This window comes from Hyperolius riggenbachi, chromosome 11 (assembly GCF_040937935.1).
Source record: "Hyperolius riggenbachi isolate aHypRig1 chromosome 11, aHypRig1.pri, whole genome shotgun sequence".
NCBI lineage: Eukaryota > Metazoa > Chordata > Amphibia > Anura > Hyperoliidae > Hyperolius > Hyperolius riggenbachi.
Genome location: NC_090656.1, coordinates 172,002,326 through 172,026,117, shown reverse-complemented (window position 1 = coordinate 172,026,117; position 23,792 = coordinate 172,002,326). Strand labels below are relative to the sequence as shown.

The following is a 23,792-nucleotide window of genomic DNA, read 5'->3' as shown; positions in this document are numbered from 1 at the left end:
TAATTCACTAAGCATTACCACATTCGGTAATGCAGAAAACAGCTGATTTTACCGATCACCATGCCGAATGCCAATTCACTAAAACTATTGCCGCACTGAAAAGTAAAATTACAGACTAGTGAGGTAAATTACCGACTTGTGCAGTAAATACCTCAAGGAATGTAAAGATATTGCAATTCACAAACATTCCATAAAAGGGGTAAAAGTGTTCGCTATTTACCTTCAGCTCTGACTAGCCAGCAACTCACAGTCTCCATGTGGTTGACATGACAGGTGTAGCAGACCACCAATAGGGAGAGCCACATAGACATTTAAAAAGGCTTTTCTGTATCCCTTTAGATGTATATATCTATATACTGGTATACAGAAGAGCTCCCACTAGTGGCTGCAGCACATCTAAAGGGATGCCAGGGATGCACTGGACAGAAAACCCCCTCATGCACACTACTTCTGTGATTGTTGTTTCCACATATCCACAGACAGACTCGGACTGAGCTGCCGAAGCACAGTGCAGGAAGGGTAGAAAGTGTCCTCCTCCCCTCCCTCACCTAGGGCCCCCCCCTTCTATGCTCCCCCCTCCAGAATTGCAGCCAGCCAGCGGAACGGCTTACAGAGAGCGATAGCTCTGCGTGCCGCTGGTCTGGTCTTCTCTTCTGCACTGACACTGTTCATTCACGCTCTCTCAGTACTTCCTGTAAGAGCGTGATTGGACATTGCAGTGCAGGAGACCAGACCAGCAGCGGCATGCAGAGCTCTTCTCTCGGTAAGTGATTCTTGCTCGCTGCCGCTGCTGGCTGCAATTTTGGAGGGGGAGCACGGAAGGGGGGCCCTAGGTGAGGGGGGAAGGCTTCCCCCCCTCCCTGCCGCTCTGTGCCCATTGCCCCCCCTTCCAGCATGGGGGCCCCCACTAACTGGGGACCTGACTACCTAAACTGGGGACACCTATAGACCTGGGTATTTCTATACTGTGGACACCTATATACCTGCCAATTTGAATGCATTTTGTGGGGATATCTGCTGCCAATCTGATTGCATTTTGTGGGGATATCTGCTGCCAATCTGATTGCATTTTGTTGGGATATCTGCTGCCAATCTGATTGCATTTTGTCGGGATATCTGCTGCCAATCTGATTGCATTTTGTCGGGAAATCTGCTGCCATTTGACTACTTGATGAATTATCATGAGGCATGTAACTACTTAATTATTTTAGCTAAAATGTGTAAGGATCGGTGTCAGCACACAGAGAGAATCTGATTATTGGCGATCTGCAGTATCGCCAAGAATGCAGATATATACCTGATTATTGGCGATCTGCAGAATCACCGATAATACAGATATATTGCTAACCTCTGGACACCCAGCAAAGAAACACATTAAATACAGTGATATATCACAGAAGTGTGGAAATATCCACCACACGGCAATTCCTCAGAGGTGTGGTTACCTCTGAATGGGAACCCCGTGAGTGAGATCCTCTAACCAGGCTGAGTGAGGAATCTTGACCCCTAGCAGCAATCGTCTGCTTGGGGCAGGCGTCTCGGAGAGGCAAGCCTCAGAGATAACCCTCCAGTGGGAGACGTTCCACTAAAGGGAGAAAGGTCAGACAGGCAAGGGTTCAGCAACAGAGATGGCGGTAGCGGTACAGGAGCGGAAGGCAGAAGAGTAATCGGTAATCAGGCAGAGGTCGGCAACAAGAATCAGATAGGCAGAGGTACAATAGTGTAGAGAGAGATAGTCGTCAAGGATAGCCGCAGTCAAAACACAGATACAATATCAAATACAATCCTAACTAAAATGTGAAATCCTTAGTATCAACACCAGGGCACTGAGCTAAGGTCTGAGCGCTAACACAGCAATGTATTCACAACAGCAGACAAGGAGCAACTGAAGAAAGGCTCCTTATATGCTGGGAGCGCATCTGCAGCGCCACCCAGCCGCCCAGCCAATCCTCAGTGCTCCAGCAGTCAGCTGACTGGAGAGTCAGCTGACCCTCCTACGTAGGAGGTATACATCCTGCCTCCTTGCGCGCACGCGTGACCCTTTGCCTCTGTGTAGCAGAGAGGCCAGGCCCAGGGTCCGCACGCGAACGCGTGCTAAAGGCTGCCGGCTGCAACACTGGACCCGCCGGCAAGTCGCCAGCCACGGCGGCGGTGTCCCCACCAGCCCGTGCCAGCAGTTCCGCATGTGAGGCGGAACTTGCTGGCTGGCAAGCAGAGACCGCCGCCATGCTGCCCCACGCGGCGGCGGCGTCTCCGCGGATTCTCACAAAATGTATCTGGTTGGACCTAATCTCTGTGAATAACACCGCTACTTATTTTGTGGGGGTTTTTTTTAGTCTGCCCATGACCCATCATGACCACGCCCATGTTCCAGTGCGTGGTGACACCCATTTATTTTTGCTGCGGCGCGCCGCGTGTGGACATATCCCTATTGGAGACTGTCCTCAGAAGTGCTCACAATCTATTCCCTACCATAATCATGCAAAATTTCTAGAGTACATGTGTATGTGAGCCCAAAGTGGGGGGGAGGAGGAGGGGAGGGGTTCGGAGGGGGGGGGGTGTCCCAGTCCGACCCTGTCCACATTTATGTGGGCATTCCCTTGAGCTATGACCAGATCATTCGAATTCAGTGGTCTCTATGCTAGTGATGGATGCAATCAGCATTGGTCCACCCATGACGTGACCTGAGGTGGCTTTCTGATGCGGCGAAATGTCTGAGTGCAGCGCCAGGCAGAAGGCAGAAGTGAGGAGAGTGAGCGAAGCTGACTGGCCTTCCACCGCCCGCCTGTCCACCATTCACCCAGACCCCCCTGCCCTTCCTACTACACGCAGCAGTCAGCCTATGATGAAGACGGCGGGCAGAGGCAGAAACTGAAAGTCTGGAAGGAGAGTGACGCTTTCTGCTGCCTGCCTGCCTAGCAAGGGATTGTGAACCGTTCCCAGCCGAGGAGGACTGGAGGAGGGAGGGCAGTAGTGACTCCACTTTCCAGAGAGAGGAGTCAACTTGCAGCATGGCGGAGCACCCAATTCTTGCTTCCTATACTGGGGGCACCTATACCTGGCTTTCTGTACTGGGTACCTATACCTGGCTAGCTTTACTGGGGACAACTATACCTGGCTAGCAATACTGGTGGCACCTATACTTGGCTATTTATACTGGGGGCATCTATACCTGGCTTCCTATACTGGGGGCACCTATACCTGGCTAGCTACACTGGAGCAACCTATACCTGGCTTCCTATGCTGGAGCAACCTATACTTGGCTAGCTTTACTGGGGGCACCTATACCTGGCTAGCTATACTGGGGGCAGCTATACTGGGCTACTTATAATGGGGGCACCTATACCTGGCTTGCTATACTGGAGACATCTATACCTGGCTAGCTATACTGGGAACACCTATAACTGGCTTCCTATACAGCGGGAACCTATACCTGGCTTTTTTCTTTTGTTTTATCGTACCACAGCTATAGCGTGCAGTGCAAATTGTGGGGGTGCTGTGCAATCATTCCAAATGGGTGTGTGTGTGTGTGTGTGTGGGGGGGGGGGGGGGGGGGGCATCCTTACAAGTTTGTTTCAGGCAGAAAAAAAAGTCTAGAATCAGCCATGGATGCAATTGCTTACTACACATACAATGTCTGAATTCATGATGGGATACATATCTAAATAGATAAAAAGGCTGAGTGTGGGACTATCCCAGGGTCATGGGCCAAAACCTTATGGGGTGCAATTGAACATTAGGGGGAAGATACCACCAGCAGAATCTCTATGTGTTACTGCACTTGTTATGTGAAACATTGCAAAGATATAGTAATCCACCCAATCAAGCTGACAATTAACATGAGAGGAGCTCTAAAGGCTGGGGAAAAGCACACAAACATTTTTTTTTAAAATGTAGGCTGGGAGCACACTTGTCTGTGCAGAAAAACATACGTTTTAAAGTGGACCCAAATTTAAAAATACAAGATTTCAGAAATAAAATCTATTTTCTAAATTATAATAATAAATATCAGTGCAGCCAGTAGATATGTATGACTGATGGCTGAATGAATAGGGAAAATAGTCTGATAGTCCTTTTAGTAACACACCTGCAATACATATAAAATCCACTAGATGGCATGGAAGAACTGAATAATGATGAAATACCACGTTTTCTGTGGATATATCACTTTAGATAAAATGTAACATGCCAAAAATGGTGAATGAAATGAAGTGTATCTGTAGACTATCCGGGGGAAAAATGACACCAAGAAAGGAAAGAGATTCGAACAAATACGTGATTAACATTATGGGACAATGTGAACAATAAAGCTGCAATGGATTGAATAACAGTGTGACGTCACCAAGAGGTGAGTGAGTCACACTAGGAAGTAATCTTAAACCTCCCTATAAAGAGATGGACTGAGCGCCCTTAAGCCACGCCCTGATGAAGCGTCATGTGACGCGAAACTGGTCGGTGGGAGGAGCCTGACCCTGCACCACGCTGTACTAGCGTCCCCCGCCACCATACACTGACACAGTCAGCCGGTAATAGCAAGCGCTAACCAAAGGGCATGAGAGGGCTATGGCAGCCGAGTGCAGCAACCCATAAACAGGGGGCACGTGTGAGGTGGCACTGAGGCGAAATACTGGGAAACATCAAAAAGAGATTGAGCTCCCATACAAAGAATACGATCGTTACAGTAACAGCCACAGATCATCTGGTGAAAAGAGCGCTCTGGCATCCAGTTGGGAGAAGCCATACCCTGTGGACCAACGCAAGTATAATAATCCATGATTAATGCTGGAGGAATGATGTCTGGGCAACATTGTCTCTATGTGGCTTGCTAAGTCAACTAACTTGCCTTTTCGTGCTTAAACTGGCTAACCTATTCGTGCTGCAGCTTTGTGCACTACATCCTGAATGGACTTATCCCCAATAGGGGGAGGCAGCTGCTGTGTGTTTGGTGGTGTGCTGTTGTGTGAAAGTTAGGTGGTCTGGGCTTGGGTGCATGGAGCATAATGGTCTGAGGACAGACTCCATGCACGCAAGCCTAGCACTTATTGAGGGGTAATGTGGGCAGGCTCTGGTGGTTTTAATGTAGAGACTTTCTGCGCAGAAATAAGTTTTTAACTGATACCTGTGTATTGGTTCCAATGAAGGAGCCTCCTTGTGATTTGAATCATGTTTGTGCAATAAAGTAATTGTTGTTTGAACCAAGATGATATGGAGCCTGAGGCCAATTAATAATTGTTCTGTTCCCTAGCAGCAATCGTCTGCTTGGGGCAGGCGTCTCGGAGAGGCAAGCCTCAGAGATAACCCTCCAGTGGGAGACGTTCCACTAAAGGGAGAAAGGTCAGACAGGCAAGGGTTCAGCAACAGAGATGGCGGTAGCGGTACAGGAGCGGAAGGCAGAAGAGTAATCGGTAATCAGGCAGAGGTCGGCAACAAGAATCAGATAGGCAGAGGTACAATAGTGTAGAGAGAGATAGTCGTCAAGGATAGCCGCAGTCAAAACACAGATACAATATCAAATACAATCCTAACTAAAATGTGAAATCCTTAGTATCAACACCAGGGCACTGAGCTAAGGTCTGAGCGCTAACACAGCAATGTATTCACAACAGCAGACAAGGAGCAACTGAAGAAAGGCTCCTTATATGCTGGGAGCGCATCTGCAGCGCCACCCAGCCGCCCAGCCAATCCTCAGTGCTCCAGCAGTCAGCTGACTGGAGAGTCAGCTGACCCTCCTACGTAGGAGGTATACATCCTGCCTCCTTGCGCGCACGCGTGACCCTTTGCCTCTGTGTAGCAGAGAGGCCAGGCCCGGGGTCCGCACGCGAACGCGTGCTAAAGGCTGCCGGCTGCACCACTGGACCCGCCGGCAAGTCGCCAGCCACGGCGGCGGTGTCCCCACCAGCCCGTGCCAGCAGTTCCGCATGTGAGGCGGAACTTGCTGGCTGGGAAGCAGAGACCGCCGCCATGCTGCCCCACGCGGCGGCGGCGTCTCCGCGGATTCTCACAAAATGTATCTGGTTGGACCTAATCTCTGTGAATAACACCGCTACTTATTTTATGGGGGTTTTTTTTAGTCTGCCCATGACCCATCATGACCACGCCCATGTTCCAGTGCGTGGTGACACCCATTTATTTTTGCTGCGGCGCGCCGCGTGTGGACATATCCCTATTGGAGACTGTCCTCAGAAGTGCTCACAATCTATTCCCTACCATAATCATGCAAAATTTCTAGAGTACATGTGTATGTGAGCCCAAAGTGGGGGGGAGGAGGAGGGGAGGGGTTCGGAGGGGGGGGGGTGTCCCAGTCCGACCCTGTCCACATTTATGTGGGCATTCCCTTGAGCTATGACCAGATCATTCGAATTCAGTGGTCTCTATGCTAGTGATGGATGCAATCAGCATTGGTCCACCCATGACGTGACCTGAGGTGGCTTTCTGATGCGGCGAAATGTCTGAGTGCAGCGCCAGGCAGAAGGCAGAAGTGAGGAGAGTGAGCGAAGCTGACTGGCCTTCCACCGCCCGCCTGTCCACCATTCACCCAGACCCCCCTGCCCTTCCTACTACACGCAGCAGTCAGCCTATGATGAAGACGGCGGGCAGAGGCAGAAACTGAAAGTCTGGAAGGAGAGTGACGCTTTCTGCTGCCTGCCTGCCTAGCAAGGGATTGTGAACCGTTCCCAGCCGAGGAGGACTGGAGGAGGGAGGGCAGTAGTGACTCCACTTTCCAGAGAGAGGAGTCAACTTGCAGCATGGCGGAGCACCCAATTCTTGCTTCCTATACTGGGGGCACCTATACCTGGCTTTCTGTACTGGGTACCTATACCTGGCTAGCTTTACTGGGGACAACTATACCTGGCTAGCAATACTGGTGGCACCTATACTTGGCTATTTATACTGGGGGCATCTATACCTGGCTTCCTATACTGGGGGCACCTATACCTGGCTAGCTACACTGGAGCAACCTATACCTGGCTTCCTATGCTGGAGCAACCTATACTTGGCTAGCTTTACTGGGGGCACCTATACCTGGCTAGCTATACTGGGGGCAGCTATACTGGGCTACTTATAATGGGGGCACCTATACCTGGCTTGCTATACTGGAGACATCTATACCTGGCTAGCTATACTGGGAACACCTATAACTGGCTTCCTATACAGCGGGAACCTATACCTGGCTTTTTTCTTTTGTTTTATCGTACCACAGCTATAGCGTGCAGTGCAAATTGTGGGGGTGCTGTGCAATCATTCCAAATGGGTGTGTGTGTGTGTGTGTGTGGGGGGGGGGGGGGCATCCTTACAAGTTTGTTTCAGGCAGAAAAAAAAGTCTAGAATCAGCCATGGATGCAATTGCTTACTACACATACAATGTCTGAATTCATGATGGGATACATATCTAAATAGATAAAAAGGCTGAGTGTGGGACTATCCCAGGGTCATGGGCCAAAACCTTATGGGGTGCAATTGAACATTAGGGGGAAGATACCACCAGCAGAATCTCTATGTGTTACTGCACTTGTTATGTGAAACATTGCAAAGATATAGTAATCCACCCAATCAAGCTGACAATTAACATGAGAGGAGCTCTAAAGGCTGGGGAAAAGCACACAAATTTTTTTTTAAAATGTAGGCTGGGAGCACACTTGTCTGTGCAGAAAAACATACGTTTTAAAGTGGACCCAAATTTAAAAATACAAGATTTCAGAAATAAAATCTATTTTCTAAATTATAATAATAAATATCAGCCTTTTTTCAGCTGCATGATGACAAATATAAAATATTTTACATTTATTGGAGGAACCCCTCCCTTCTTTTCAAATTGCCGGGATTTTTCCGGCAAACTGGTGGAGTAGATGGTGTCCGGCAATGGAGGAATTGCTAATGGCTGCCCCCATTATAACCCTAGCTATGAAAAGAGAGGGGTGAAAAGCATGCACTGAAATGATCATAGGCTTGAAGGAGTGTTTATTTATCTTTGTATGTGTCAGAGTGGTGCAACTAAATATTTTTAATTAAAATAATGTTTGGTTTGGGTCCGCTTTAAGGCATAAGATCTGCCTTTTCAATAAGAGAGAAAAAATATGGCGTAGGTGACAATATAATCTCAGTGGTCTGTAAGCTGCACTGTACGGGTCCCATCGCAATGGTAGGGTGTGATGTGACTTTATATCAGCGATGCAATCCCATTTTTCATGATCCAATACAACCTATGAAAGGCCTTTGACCCACTTGAGCGCCAACATTCCCCAGTAATTCCAAAAAGCACGTTGCCAGTGAAACGCATGGAGTGGAGCCCACTACAAAAATTGAGAGCACGTAAAATCGCAATTTTGGGTCCTGCAGCATTTTTGGAGCTTTTGCGATCCAATGCAAAAGATATGATGGCTGCAAAATCACTTTTGTATTGCGTTTGAAAAGTGATTCAAAAGCAAATTTGCAGCCAATACATCTTTTGCATCAAGTATATTTTTCTTTTGTTTAAATAAACCGGGTGTTTTCCGATGTCTGGCTTTCACCCGTGGCCCCATTCCCTAGCACAAGCGGGCACAGTAGGCTTCTAATTGGATCTAGAGAAGCACCTATGGCTTCTGCTTAGTGGCGGGGCTACGAGCCTAAAGCCAGACATCGCGGGACACCGGTAAGTATACCAAACTTTATTCACACAACCAATAATGGAAGCATGGAATCACTGTACAGCTTCCAAATGCACAGGGAATACAGTGACAATCACTCGGGGGATCCCCAATGAGACCCAGGCCTAAGATTGTGTTTGTGACTTTTTTAAGTGTGCCAAGGAGCAGTTGGCTTGGGTGGTGGAAAAAGTTATCAGTGGGCACAAAAGAAGCTACAAACAGGCCTGTATGCAATAAATGGGAGGAATGTTGTTTAGTGATTTGTACACTACCAACTGTTTTAATTTATTTTACTATTAAATACGAGTTCAAGTGCTAGTATTGCATGTGTTATAGGTATCAATATCTCTGTAGTTAAAAATTTAGAGTGCCTTTGGAAAAAGGAATGACTGGATTTTTACATTATGTGAGACGTTTTTTAGGGCCCGTTTCCACTAGTGCGACGCGATTTCGCCGGCATTCCGACGCTTGTAAAAACGCATGCGGGTGCGTTTCCGCATGCGTTTTACCCGCGATTTCGCGTGCGATTTCGCATGGCAGGGTGCCATGCGAAATTAACCATGACACTGCCAGGACAAAATAACATTGGGAAGGGTGCGAAATCGCACGCGAAATCGCGGGTAAAAACGCATGTACCAAACGCATGCGTTTTTACTATTAAATACATTAGCGGCGATTCGCACGGATTCCCGACGCAGGCGAAAACTGTGGGTCCCGCCGTGCAGATTTGGCCCGCTGCCAAATCGCTCCCGCACGCCGCACAGGTGGAAACAGCCCCATCCACTAACATTAGCTATGCGAATCCGCATGCAGTGCCCGCATGCGGATTCGCCCTAGTGGAAACGAGCCCTAATTCAGCAATTTTGATATAGTTGCTATATGGAATTAGCTTGTCTGTTTGGAGTTCTATTTTTCTATTGCGTTTTTAAAAAGATACATTTCAACATGTTTTTTTTCTTTTCAACACCACAGGTGACTTGTAAACCTGCAGTAGCTGTCTGTGTAGCCTGTGTGTAACCAAACACCAGCTATCATCAAATCCTCCCATCTAGGAGGAGCTGGCTCTTTGCTATACATTGAATTACAGGAAGCAGTATAGACAGCATAAACTTTCAGCCATGGAGCTGATCACTGCTCTGCTGCTGGGTCTCCTTATTTTTGGTCTACTAGGATGGAAATTCTCTCGACCAAAAGATTTCCCTCCTGGGCCTCTAGCACTTCCTGTTTTGGGCAACCTACTGCAATTAGACTTTACTGATCCTTTGAAGGACTTCAAAAGAGTAAGTTACAGTACAGCAAACTGAATTAATGTGTATGAAATCCCAAGGCCCCGTTCACACTTGGGCGCTTTCCGGCAACGTTTTGCGCTTTGCATCTCATTGATCATCCCTAGTTGAGAGCTACTGAAAGCCTATAAATGAACCTAGTTACTTTTACTCTGCATCTGTGATTACTGAACACAACAGAATATTCTGTAGAATAGGCTGTAAGCAATCTCTTTATTTGCAAGCTTTGCTATATTTGATTAAATATTGTGCAGGTATACATGGAACACTTGCGTTGTACTTATCATTTTTCAGGAGGTAGGCACACACATGCGAGAATTGTTACGCATCGGGAATCAGGGAACAATCCTTTGTGCGACAGTTTGCTGTAATGCTGTACAGAAAAATCCCTAGCCTTGAGACTAGAAATATGTTCTGTTGCTATGGAGGAGGGTGGAGGGATGACAATTGGAGAACGAAAGAGCAGCTTTAAAGGACCACTCCAGCAAAAAAGTAAGCAGTTTGAATCTAATTGAACCGACAGGTTTTGGACTAGTCCATCTCCTCAGGGTTCTGTTTGTTTTCAAAAGCACTTACTGAACAGCAGTTGCTAAGTCTAACTGCTGTTAGGGAGGCTGGCTGGTATCTTTTTATTATTATTATTATTATTATTATGATGTTATATCTTAGCAACTGCCGTTCTTTTGAAAACAAACAAAACCTTGAGAATCCCCATGAGGAGATGGACTAGTAAATTTGGTCAATTTTAGATTCAGCTGGGGTTTTACTACCCATTTTTTTAGTTCCTCATATCAAAATAAAGTTCTGAAAATCTGTAACTTTTTCCTCTTACTTATGTATCTGCAGACTGACTCTGAAGTATGATTTTAGCCAGGTTCTACAGAAGTTCTCAATTGAGTGATGTCAGCCAAATCTATACAGTCTATGGATAACACATTGATGAAGCCAAAGCAAATGTGTGCTTTGTGTTATAATGAAGAGTACATCAGAGAGGGGACTAGAGATTTCTTCAATATTAAGAAAATAGGCCAGTGGATAATAGCAATATTTCTATAATGTCATGTTTTTTGTTTTTTTCTTTTACTGCAAAATATTGTCTTTTACTGGTGGGTGAAGGTTGCTTCACCTGATTGGTTGTTTGAGCAGTTCCTGCATTCTTTCAGTGTTTATAGGGTGCACTTTATTCTCTCTCTTTCAGTTTTCTGAGGTGTATGGCCCAGTTTACAGCATCTATTTGGGGATCACGCCAGGTGTGGTCATTCGAGGGCTCAAAGACATCAAAGAAGTTCTGGTAAACAGAGGAGTGGAATTTGCAGACAGACCTCAGAATAGAATTGCAGAAGCCATCTCCGGTACCAAAGGTAAAGCCTCAATGTTCCATATTTGTGGTGATTGTAATGGTGGAATCTTATGACTTATTTATTAGATAAAACATTCAAGAAACGTGTTGAGGAAGAGCCCAATGGCAGTGATAGTAAAATAAAATAGGTAAATACAGTAAAACACTTACCTCACAAACTTTTCAGAGGTGGTTCCAAGGGTTTTAATTGGACACTTCAGCAAGGTGTTTTGTTGGTCAAGCCAACTCCCTCAGGTATTGTGCCTTAAAGAGGCGATGTAACACTGCAAGACAGAAAAAAAATAGCATACATATTTAGGTATATAAAAATTATTACAGTATTTCCTCCTGCATCTCTCATGCACTGAAGTTTCAGGCTGCTTGTTTCTTCCTGCAAACCGCTTTGCCCTTGTCTGAATTTCCTCAGTATGTGAAAGCCCAGCCAGCTCAGAGGACAATTTATCCAGCTTGTAAAAGATAAGAGAGAAGAGAGAAGCTGCCCTAATCGAAATAATACACAGGCAGTGTGCATAGAGGGGCCTGGAAGGGGGAGCTCATAGCAGAACCACAACACTGAAGAACTTGGAAGTAGAAAAGCCAAACGCTCTAAAACCCCCAAAACAAAACCACTCCACCGGTGCAGGATCAGGCAAGCCACGCCAAAAGTAGAATCAACAAAGGAGGATCCGCAGTCACAGCGAAGTAGTAAAAGCTGGTATTCTTTATTGAAAAACGCCACAAAAAATGACACACATGGGACCAAGAAATGACTGACGCGTATCGGGCTCAAAATCTGCCCTTAATCATAGTCATACAGATTCTGAAAGAGGCGGGGACTTTATTTCAGAAAGAAAAGGAAGGGGAAAGCCCCACACCCAATCGTCCTGAGAAAAGCCACAACCCCTTAAAGAGAACATCACACAACTTGTAATGAAAGACAACTGGATGGTTAAATAGAAATAGTGCATCATTGCAAAAGTACAAAAATGTAGCAAGATTTGTAAAAAACATCTAAATATAAAATTACATACAAATGGTACAAGTGAATATAAAAACTGGCAAATGAAAGAAGAAATGTTACTGTTTCTTAACTGTCGTATATTAAGCTGATGTCCCAACGGGTGTTTAGGCCATCAGGAAAACGGGTACCCATGCGGTGGATCCAGAAGGCTTCTCGTTTAAGGAGAAGCTTCTTGTGGTCGCCTCCCCTAAATGGGGTGACCACTCTTTCCACGCCCTGAAATTTGAAGGAAGTCATATTACCACTGTGACAGTTCTCAAAATGTTTGGAAACAGCTGATTTTTTAAACGTGTTCCAACTCGTCCCACAGTAGTGTTCACCTATCCTCGCTCGAAGATTGCGGGTGGTGCACCCCACATACTGAATGTGACAGCCGGTGCACGTAATGACATAAATTGTATGTTTAGTATTGCAATTAATGTATTGCAAAATGGGAAAAGACTTATTAGTGGTATGTACAAACAAAAAAAAAACAAAAAAAAAAAAAAAAATGTTGTCTATGAAAGGGGAAGGTGGGAATCTTTCCACAGGTCACCCAAATCTATCCTCAAGTTCACTCCTAGAAAAAACGTCAGCTTTGGCCCCCAGGACACCTCGGGGTCCCAGTCTGACACTTCGGAATTTTCTGACTCCTCACGTAGCACTCCTCACATAGCACTCTACTTCCTTCAAATTTCAGGGCGTGGAAAGAGTGGTCACCCCATTTAGGGGAGGCGACCACAAGAAGCTTCTCCTTAAACGAGAAGCCTTCTGGATCCACCGCATGGGTACCCGTTTTCCTGATGGCCTAAACACCCGTTGGGACATCAGCTTAATATACGACAGTTAAGAAACAGTAACATTTCTTCTTTCATTTGCCAGTTTTTATATTCACTTGTACCAGTTGTATGTAATTTTATATTTAGATGTTTTTTACAAATCTTGCTACATTTTTGTACTTTTGTAATGATGCACTATTTCTATTTAACCATCCAGTTGTCTTTCATTACAAGTTGTGTGATGTTCTCTTTAAGGGGTTGTGGCTTTTCTCAGGACGATTGGGTGTGGGGCTTTCCCCTCCCTTTTCTTTCTGCTATAAAGTCCCCGCCTCTTTCAGAATCTGTATGACTATGATTAAGGGCAGATTTTGAGCCCGATACGCGTCAGTCATTTCTTGGTCCCATGTGTGTCATTTTTTGTGGCATTTTTCAATAAAGAATACCAGCTTTTACTACTTCGCTGTGACTGCGGATCCTCCTTTGTTGATTCTACTGAAGAACTTGGCAGCCTTCCAGACACAGGCCGACAAGTCTGACAGGGGAAAGATACATTGATTTATTACAGAGACTGTGATAGCAGAAAGTGCTGCAGTAAGCCAGAACACATTAGAATAGCTTTTGGAACTTGTAGGATGATAAAAAACAGGATGCAATTTTTGTTACGGAGTCTCTTTAAAAGATTAATGGTTAGCTCTGTTAGTTTCCTCAATATCAGCACACAAAATCCATAATAGAGAGCAAGGCACAGCATCATGCAAGTTTTGCAATGGCACTAGGAATTTTTCATATGTTAAAACGATATAGGTTAGATCACAGGTGTCAAACTCCAGTCCTCAAGGGCCATATCCATGCCAGTGTTTGGGATGGACTGAGAAATGGAAAGGTGCTCTACTTGATGAACCACACCTTTCCTGATTCAGCCTCATCAATTAATTTGAGCTTTGCCAAAACCTCTGGTTTTGACGACTGGCATTTGACATCCCTGGTCATATGTTAAATGACAATAAATCACAATTGGAAGATATCTGTCCACTACAGGGCCAGGGTAAAACTACTCTACTGAAAAAGAATGGGCATTCAGGGTATTTGAAAAAATATTATAATAAATATAATTATAATAGTAAGGTAACTAATGATTTGTGTCAGCAAGGAACAGAATTCTGATTATTAGGTGATCTGCAGTATCACCTATAATGCAGATATATACCTGATTATATGGTGATCTGCAGAATCACCTATAATACTGGTATATCAGAAGCTGATGTGACAACAAATAGCAATGAGTGATTGGTGCAACAGCAATACTGATAGGTTTAGCAATACCTCACCAGAGGAGCTGGTGGGTACTATCAGTACAGCGTTCCTCACCAGAGTCAAGGGCCCTCTGGTGAGAGTAGAGTGGTCAGACAGATCGGGTTTGGCAACAGACAGACAGATGCAGTACAAAATCGGAAGGCAGAGTGTAACGATTGTGGAATTCTCTCCTTGGTCAGCGCACAGGACGTGCGCTGACACTGCAGAAATCCTCCACAAGCGTATAATTTGAGGGAACCCAGCAAAAGGTGCAACGCACCTGTAGAGGGAGATTCCTGTCGGCAGATGGAGCTGTGGAGTGCAGAGGAACAGCTCCTCTGCCCTGCCACTGACGTCAGACAGAAATTGTACGAAGAGAAGAAACGCAGGGCAAGATAGCCCTGAAAGAGAGAGATCAAAGCGACAGAGGGTATGTGTGTCCACCAATCTAGTCGCCACCCTGCGACGATGAACACACAACCATGAAGATCAAGTGAGAAGGCAATCGCAAGAGATGGCGATTGCTAACAGCGACACAAGACCGAATAAGCACAGATGAGGAATGTATGTATGTCCACCAATCTAGCCGCCAACCTGCGACGGTGGACACACAACAGAGGAAACCAAGTGAGAACGCAATCGCAAGGGAAGCGATTGCGAATGAGAATGAGCACAGGGACAGAATGTATGTATGTGCACCAATCTAGTCGCCAACCCGCGACGGTGCACACACAACAGCAGAAACAAAGTAGGGACGCAATCGCGAGAGAGGCGATTGCCAGAGGTGACACAAGGTTTAAACAGGACAGGGGACGAGAGTAGCAAAGGCACAGCAAACCATACAATGAGAAGATAAGGAAAACAACAAACGCTAACTAAACGCGAACACCGCACTCAGTCGCAACAGCGAACGCGTTACAGCGCGGTCTCTGCATGTTAAGCACAACAGAGACAAGCACGCCTAACTAACCCCCGCCACCCAAACATGAAACAGAGAACGCGAGCGCTTGCTTAACGGTCACCTCACCGAGGCTACAGCAAGCATTCGTCTCAGACAAGAAAGACAGATGAACGGGAAACAGGATAGGAAAGATCCACTGCTCTTTCCGCCAGAGCGAGTGCGATCCAGGTAAAGTAACAGAGCTAGCAGGATCCACTGCTCTTACCGACAGAGCGAGTGCGATCCAAGTATCGAAACAGGGTGATGGGATAGCTGGTAGCAACCGCTGCTCCAGCTATACTCCAAGAAGCAGATCAGAAGGATCCACAGCTGCTACCGCTAGAGGCTAGTGCGATCTGAGCATAGCAAGAGAGCTTAGCAGGATCCACTGCTCTTTCTGCCAGAGCGAGTGTGATCCAAGTATAGAAACAAAGCGAGCTGGATCCACTGTTCTTTCCGCCAGAGCAAGTGCGATCCAAGTACGACAGACAGATGAACAGAAGGGCCTACCAGTAACAACCGCTGCTCTGGTTAGCACCCCACAGACAGACAGAACAGGCAATACAAATAATACAATCCTGACTGCTCTAGCAAGGAAGCCTAGTGCAGTCCCAGGAATTACTCTAAGCTAATCTTTAACCACTTCACCACTGAGGGGTTTTACCCCCTGAGCACCAGAGCAATTTTCACCTTTCAGCGCTCCTTCCATTCATTCGTCTATAACTTTATTATTACTTATCGCAATGAAATGAACTATATCTTGTTTTTTTCGCCACCAATTAGGCTTTCTTTAGGTGGGACATTATGCCAAGAATTATTTTTTTCTAAATGTGTTTTAATGGGAAAATAGGAAAAATGTGGGGAAAAAAATAATTATTTTTCAGTTTTCGGCCATTATAGTTTTTAAATAATGCATGCTACTGTAATTAAAACCCATGAAACGTATTTGCCCTTTTGTCCCGGTTATAAAACCATTTAAATTATGTCCCTATCACAATGTTTGGCGCCAATATTTTATTTGGAAATAAAGGTGCATTTTTTCAGTTTTGCGTCCATCCCTAATTACAAGCCCATAGTTTATAAAGTAACAGTGTTATACCCTCTTGACATAAATATTTAAAAAGTTCAGTCCCTAAGGTAACTATTTATGTATTTTTTTTAATTGTAAATGTTTTAATTTTTTTTTAATTACAAAAAAAAAAAAATGGGGAGTGTGGGAGGTAATGAGTTAATTTTATGTGTAAAAGTCATTTATTTGTATGTGAAAAATGTGTAGGGTGTAGTTTACTATTTGGCCACAAGATGGCCACAGTAACTTTTTGTTTTAATGCGACCTCCAAGCTTCCTTCCGGAAGCTTGGAGGAAGAATAAGGAGGCTGGACACGTGAGTTTTTTCTCACAATGATCGCGCTGCCCATAGGAGAGCAGCTGATCATTGTGGGGCTTAGATCAACGAACGGGAATGGATTTTCCCGTTCATTGATCTCTGGGCGAGCGGGCGGCGGCGTGTTTACTAGCGGCGGGCAGCGTGTTTACGAGCGGGACCGCGGGCAGCGTCGGGAACGCGGAAAGTACGTGTTTCTCCGTCCCTGGTTTTTAAAGGATGGAAAAAGGGGCGGAGAAATACGTATGCGCGGGGGTAAAGTGGTTAAACAATAAGCATGGCTGACACTCCAGGAGTGTTTCACAGGACAAACCCTTATGACCAGCGAAGTACTGTGGAATCACATAGTATATATAGAGCCAGCCTACAAAGGATGTGGCTAGTCAATTTGCATGACAAACGTATGCAAATTCCTCAGCAGCAGCAAGCTGCAAAACTGACAAAAGGTCTCTTTTCAAGAGACCTGCAGAATGCAGACCTGAACAGTGGTCAAAAAGCTGTCATGCACAAATGATAACACAGTAAAGTATAATCTTTAAAGGGGAACTTCAGCCTAAACAAACATACTGTCATCAAGTTACATTAGTTATGTTAATTAGAATAGATAGGTAATATAATCTCTTACCCACCCCGTTTTAAAAGAGCAGGTAAATGTTTGTGATTCATGGGGGCTGCCATCTTTGTTATGGGGGCAGCCATCTTTTTGGTTAAAAGGAGGTGACAGGGAGCAGGAGACACAGTTCCAACTGTCCTGTTTCCTGATCACCCCTCCCAGCTGCACACGCTAGGCTTCAAATGTCAAATTCAAAATGTAAAAAAAAAAAAATTGCACCAAAACAGCAGAACGAGAACAACAACATCAGAAATCCCGTCATGCTTTGCACAGCATTAGGGGAAAAATGCCCGGGCAGTTTTTTTCTGTGCAGCTAAAAATGAGGCTTGTATAAGAGAAAAAAAGTTCTGATGCTGTGAAACAGTTAAAGAAACACCAGGCCTTTCCAGTGCTGCTGAGTCAATTTTTAGTCTGGAGGTTCACTTTAAGGCTATCTAATTCCTATCTTGTGTGAAATCCCTGGTTTCCTCCTGGATCAAAGCACACCGGAACTATCTAAGGGTCTGAGCGCTAACACCAAGTATTCGCAACAGCAGACAAGTTGCGAGTGATACAGCTAGGCTTATGAAGCAGAGGAGACCCTTCTGGCATGCCCCCTCCTATCAACCAATGCGGAGCGGCGAGCATCTCCTCTGACGTCAGCCGACCGGCCGGTCAGCTGACGCGCCTCCTCCCCGCATAAAGGTCCTGTCTGTGCACGCGCGCACGCGACAAGGCAACCCTATGTGCAACTGACAGTTCCGTCCTCGGGGTGCTAGACGCCTGAGGCCTGGATACACTGCTAGACAGGGAGCTGGAGGCAGCTGCGGTGGTAGCGCTGTTCACTGCGGCTGCCTCTCCAGCGTTTGTTACAGTAACACTATTGTAATGTAATCATACAGAACATTGATCAAACCACCCAATATCTACTGTACCCAATGAATGTTAATGATATGCATTTCTATGACATTGGGGGCTTTGAATTGACATCAAGGCGATACTCTTTTCCCCTCAGTTTGAGAGTAGCTGATGGGAATGTTAAACCTCTGCCTGGTTTTTATTGTTGTATGAGTGAGGGTATTTTTTGAGTTTTTGTGAGGTTTCTCCTCACTTTCTGTTCAGGAGGCAAAACAACAAATCTGAGAAAATGTCTTCTAGTTAAAGGGTAATTCCACCTGTTATAGTTATCAACAGAATAGATACACCATTGGGACATTCCAACTGATCTTGTATTACAGTTCATCTCACTTTCTGTCCTGATATTAACTGAGAGTTTTGGTGTTCCCATACGGAAAATCCATCAGAATTCACCCAAACACCAAGCTTTCAGCACTCAACCTGCGGACAGGGTCAGGGAGAGGTCACTTACTTGCACTTAACGGTATGTTTTGCATAGCGCAATACCTCTTCCTTTCACAGCTGAAAGAAGGAAGTATCGGAGTCATGTGAAACACGCCTTAAAGTGACACTGAATCGAAAAAAACTTTATGCTATAAGGAATTGTATGTGTAGTACATATGCAGTACACATACATAGTTATTAGCAAAGAAAAAAGTCTTATTTTTATTTTCAATTATATAGCTTATTTTATATATAACATTGTATTATTCTTGTATTATAACATTATATTTGCAGTTTACACTCTACACTATTAACTACGACAGAGAACAGAGCTAATGACCCTTTGAATTCCCCTGCAGTAGAATCTTATCTGAATTGTCTTTCATTGTTTCTTCGATGAATAAGTGCTTCAGAAAATAGCATTGCTCTCTGACTTAATTAGTCAGAGAGCTCAGAGAAGCTCTTTTGCATAGGTAACAAGTGAAGTTCCTTAAATCTTCCTGTACTGGAAACAATATGAGACCCATATCTGTACTAATAATGTTCTATTTCTTAGCTTTACTACACATACAAATCATTATATCATAAGTTTATTTTCACTGCAGATTCCCTTTAAAGTGCAGGAAGGTGAATTCCTCCTGACTCAGTCCGCAGGTTCAGTGCTGAATGGTGCTAAAGTGTGGAATTCGAGCACTAACACTATTAACAGACAGTGAAATAGCAAGTGAAAGGAATTGTCTTCCTTTAGGGAACAGATTAAAAACTGACAGAGGTTCTAATCCTTCTGTTTCCTATCCAAAGTACAACAAAATTTGCCTTGAGTTTCACTTTAAGATATAAAATGTAAATTTAGTTTCATTAGTTTTATATTAGATTATTGTAAGCCTTTTCTTTATTCCAGGTCTGGTGGCTGCATGTTATGGCCAGGAATGGAAGGAGCACAGGCGCTTCACCTTGTCCACACTGCGCAATTTTGGTCTGGGTAAGAAGTCCATGGAAGAGAGGATTAGAGAGGAGAGCAGTTACCTACTTCAGGAGTTTAGGAAGAATGAAGGTGAGATTGTGTGCTACTGGATCCCTCCTTCAGACCCTTTACTTTCTAGCTCTGGCATTTTTTTATGAGAGGACAAGAACATGGAAAAGGGAAGCAATAAGCATAAGTTTATCAAGACCAAAATCAGTATTGTTTTTAAAATGGATCTTAAAGAGAAACTCCAACCAAGAATTGAACTGTATCCGAATCAGTAGCTCATACCCCCTTTTACATGAGAAATACAATGATTTTCACAAACAGACCATCAGGGGGCGCTGTGTGACTAATTTTGTGCTGAAACCCCTCCCACAAGAGGCTCTGAATACCGCGGTACTCTGGGCAAACTGCCACAATGTAACAATGTTCACAGACAGGAAATGGCTGTTTAAAGCTGTCTGTAACAGCCAGAGCAGCTAGAGACAGCTACATAACTTGCCCACAGTAACAATGTCACCATGTAATACATGTCAGAATGTGAATCTGGGAGAGGAAAGATTTTACAATGAGCAAACACTGACTAAATCATTTATACATAATTAATGTAAAAATGAAGCACTTTTTTTTATTAAATTATTTTCACTGGAGTTCCTCTTTAAGTTTCTCGCACTTGATACATGTCATTGGGCAGATGAGCCCCTAGGCTGTGGGCTTCATTAAAGGATGAGCGGGAGGGGGGCGGTATGTGAGCATGGGGGGGGGGGGGCTCACCATTTGGCCAGGGATCCCCTGATTGCTAGTTATGCCTCGCTGCTATAACTTAGGAATGGGGAAGGAAAATGTCACTGCTGTGGGGAAGGGTCAAAGCTTATGAGGTGAAGCTGGCAGTAGTGAGGGTTAAAGGGAAGGCACTGTAGGTGGGACATGGTTATACTGATGAGAATGCAGCACCTAGAATGCAGTACTCGTATGTCACTGTAGGTGGAGCAGACACATGAATCTCAATCTTCTAACATCTCCCTTCTTTTGCAAATATAAGTAAATGCTAAACATAAGACAGTTTGTGGACTGGTGCATCTACTAAGAAAAAATAAGTTAGAGGATGTAGTCTATATACAGTATTTCACAAGTGTTCTGCTAACTCGAGATCAAGTGCAGCGAGGGGGTGCAGAACCATCACCTACAGGTGTCCCCAACTCCAAATCATTGAGTAATGTATTGTCTGGTATGCTCACAGCTGCAGGGGCAAACCCAGGATTTTCAAGGGGGGATTCCTGAAATGTCTCCCTCAGCCACACACAATACAGTATAATTATATGGTAGGACATCATGCTGGGTACACATAATGCAATTTCCCATCCGACTGACAGGTTCTGTCAATTATTTCCTAAATGTCCGATCTGCTCCCGATCAACAACGGGATTGACCAGAAGCAGTTGGGATACAGATAATAATGAGGACAGCCAACATTGGTAATGAAGAGGAAAGTGAAGCATTCACACAGCATATACCTTACTGCAGATATTCTGGTGTCTCAACTTGTGCCTGTCCCCAGGCACTGCGCTGGCCCTGGTCTGAGGGGGGATTCTGGGCAGCTGTAATCCCCCCCTGTGTTTGCCTATGAGCTGGACAGTCTCTGTCCGTCAGAGAGGGTTCCTCATTGTCTGTATCACTTCTCTCCTCTGTTGCTCTAAGAAATCTCCTGTTTCTTCGGTACAAATGTCTGTCTGCTTCCACTACATATGAGCGTGGAGCAACTTGCTGTACACATGTACCTTTCTGCCACAGTCCATTATCTGAAGAAGGTGTTGGTTGCATGCGCACTGATTGCTCTATAGCCAACTCAGGGAGCTCCTTGGCTCCTTTATCATAGTGTAATTTTGCTTTTTTGCATTTAAGTTCAATCTGTTCAACTACTCCGTCAACCAATTTGGAAACCAGAAGCTTTTGAGCTGTGGGAAGAAGAGTTTGTGTTCTTCTGGACATACGTCTTTGGACTGGACTACTTTTATTACCTTCTGTTGGTGTGTTTCTCCAATCTAAGATAGCTTTCCAAAGATCTTTGCCATCTCTCTTGGCTTTTTAAGTGTCTTTGCTATTTTTACAGCTGATTCGGCCTTGCCATTGGATTGGCTGTGGTATGGGGATGGTGTAATATGTTTGAATTCCCACTTTCTTACAAATTGGTCAAACTCAGAGCTGACAAATTGTGGTCCATTATCTGTAATGACCGAATTAGGTATTTCATGTCGGCTAAAATGTATCTTGCAGCATTCAATTATTGTCCTTGATTTAGTGTCAAATAATGCATCTATCTCCCAGAAGTCTGATTAATAATCAACTATTATCAAATAGTCCTGTCCAAGCACAGATAATAGGTGAATTTCCAGCTTACTCCAGGGTAGAGCTAGCAAACTGTGTGTCATAAGAGGTTCCTCTGTCTACCTGCGTAGAAATGTATTGCAAGTATTGCAGTTCTTTTATTAGATCGGGACCTATTTGTGTCCAAAGTATTAGATCCTTTGCCTTGCGAAGACCTGCATCTATGCCTAGGTGACTCGAGTGAATTTGTTTGATTTTTTTCTGGACGCATACCTTTGGGTATGATGACTCTGTGTCCTTTATACAAAATTCAGTTCTGTATGGTGATTTCATCTCTAAAACCCCAGAAGTCTCTAATGCACATTGGCGTTTGTTCCCTTTGATCAGGCCAACCTGATAGAACAGTTCTTTTCAGCGCCTGAAATAACTCGTCTTGCTCAGTATGGCATTGCATTTGTTGCAGTCTGGAGTTTGACACTATCAGGGCTGGCGCTACCATAGAGGCAAAGGAGGCAGCTGCCCCAGGGCCCCAGAGCTTGTAGGGGCCCCCAGTGGCTACAAGAGGGAAAAAAAATTTCAAATCGACCTTATGGTTCCTGAGAAAATCGATTTTAAAGTTTCAAAGGAAAAAAAACACACATTTAAAAACCAAACGACTTTAATGGTTAATAGCAAATCCACCTTAAATTCTAGAAACCCTAAATTTGCAGGATATGTTAAGGAGATCATTGGGAATAAGAGGAAAAAACAATTTTTCAAAAAGACCTTAACGTTTTTGAGAAAATCGATTTTAAAGTTTCGAAGGAAAAAAGTATACTTTTAAATGCGGGAAAGGTCACTTTTAGTACCTAACAGTAGTGTAATTTTACATGTATCAAAAGAAAGAGCAATACATTTCCTGACAGGGTTTCCAGGGGGTCCATACGCAGCCGCAGCGCTTTGGCCAGGGATCGCTATACAGCTGCAATATGGCTGTATGAAGATCCCTGGCATTTTTTTCCTATTTTCCCAATTTTTTTTTATGTAGAGTGTGGGAATTTTTTTTTTTAAATTATGTGGGGTCCCCCTCCTGAAACTTTTTAACCCCTTGTCCCCCATGCAGGCTGGGGTAGCCAGAATGTGGAGCTCCGACCGATTGGGGCTTCAAACCCTGACTATACCAGCTGCAAAAAAGGTCCCTTAATACCAATTTTTTCTCCGGGGTATCTGTTGGGGGGGCCCCCCAGGTTTATTTTGCCCTGGGGCCCCATTGTTGCTTAAACCGGCCCTGGACACTATTATTATAAATATTCTGTTAAGTTAATCTGTTCTACTTCACGCTGAAAATCTTCTTCAGCTTTATTGGAAAATATTTCATAATGCGGGGTATCTCCTGTGACATGTTTTTGAGGTAATGCTGCTCTGGACAAAAAATCTGCAATGTACATCTCAGAGCCCTTTTTGTACTTAACTTTTAAGTTGTATTTTTGTAACTGTAGCATCACATTGAATTTTTACTTCTGCATTGACATAATTGGCCTCAATTCACTAAGATCATGCTGGAGATAATAAGGCAAGAGAAAACTTACCTCCACACGTGAGAGAGTTATCTTATCTCTTCATTCCTTTAGTTACCTCCTCTGTAGTTAAGTTACTTCCTCTGTAGTTAAATTACCTCCTCTGTAGTTAAGTTACCTCCTCTGTAGTTAAGTTACCTCCTCTGTAGTTAAATTAACTCCTCTGTAGTTATTTTCACACGCAGTTAATTAACAGCCTTTCTTTAACGTTAGAATTCTGGAGTTATTTTAAGGATTGGAGAGTTAACTTAAAGACAGAAGCGGTAACTTTAGGTTTGCCCGAGGTAAAATGTTTCCTGAATACTACATGCCTCATCACCATGGTGATAACTCTAGAAACGTTATTAAAGACAAAAGATAAGC

At 44.5% G+C, this 23,792-nt stretch overlaps 2 protein-coding genes across 3 annotated transcripts in view; one reads left to right on the top strand and one right to left on the bottom strand.

Annotated features, from left to right (window-relative positions):
- Positions 1 to 11,445, bottom strand: part of LOC137537650 (phospholipase A2, minor isoenzyme-like) — a 76,220-nt gene extending 64,775 nt beyond the window's left edge. The window contains exon 1 of the mRNA XM_068259560.1: positions 11,424 to 11,445. The gene's annotated coding sequence lies outside the window, so the exon portion shown is untranslated. The remainder of the gene's footprint in view (positions 1 to 11,423) is intronic.
- The window catches only part of LOC137537649 (cytochrome P450 2J6-like), a 109,848-nt gene that overhangs the window by 4,351 nt on the left and 81,705 nt on the right, over positions 1 to 23,792 (top strand). The window contains exons 2-4 of one of the 2 annotated variants that reach the window (XM_068259556.1): positions 9,600 to 9,907; positions 11,112 to 11,274; positions 19,483 to 19,635. In XM_068259556.1, the coding sequence (XP_068115657.1) occupies positions 9,746 to 9,907; positions 11,112 to 11,274; positions 19,483 to 19,635 (478 nt within the window). In that variant the 5' untranslated portion in view covers positions 9,600 to 9,745. The remainder of the gene's footprint in view (positions 1 to 9,599; positions 9,908 to 11,111; positions 11,275 to 19,482; positions 19,636 to 23,792) is intronic. The other variant, XM_068259557.1, reaches the window with a different exon arrangement.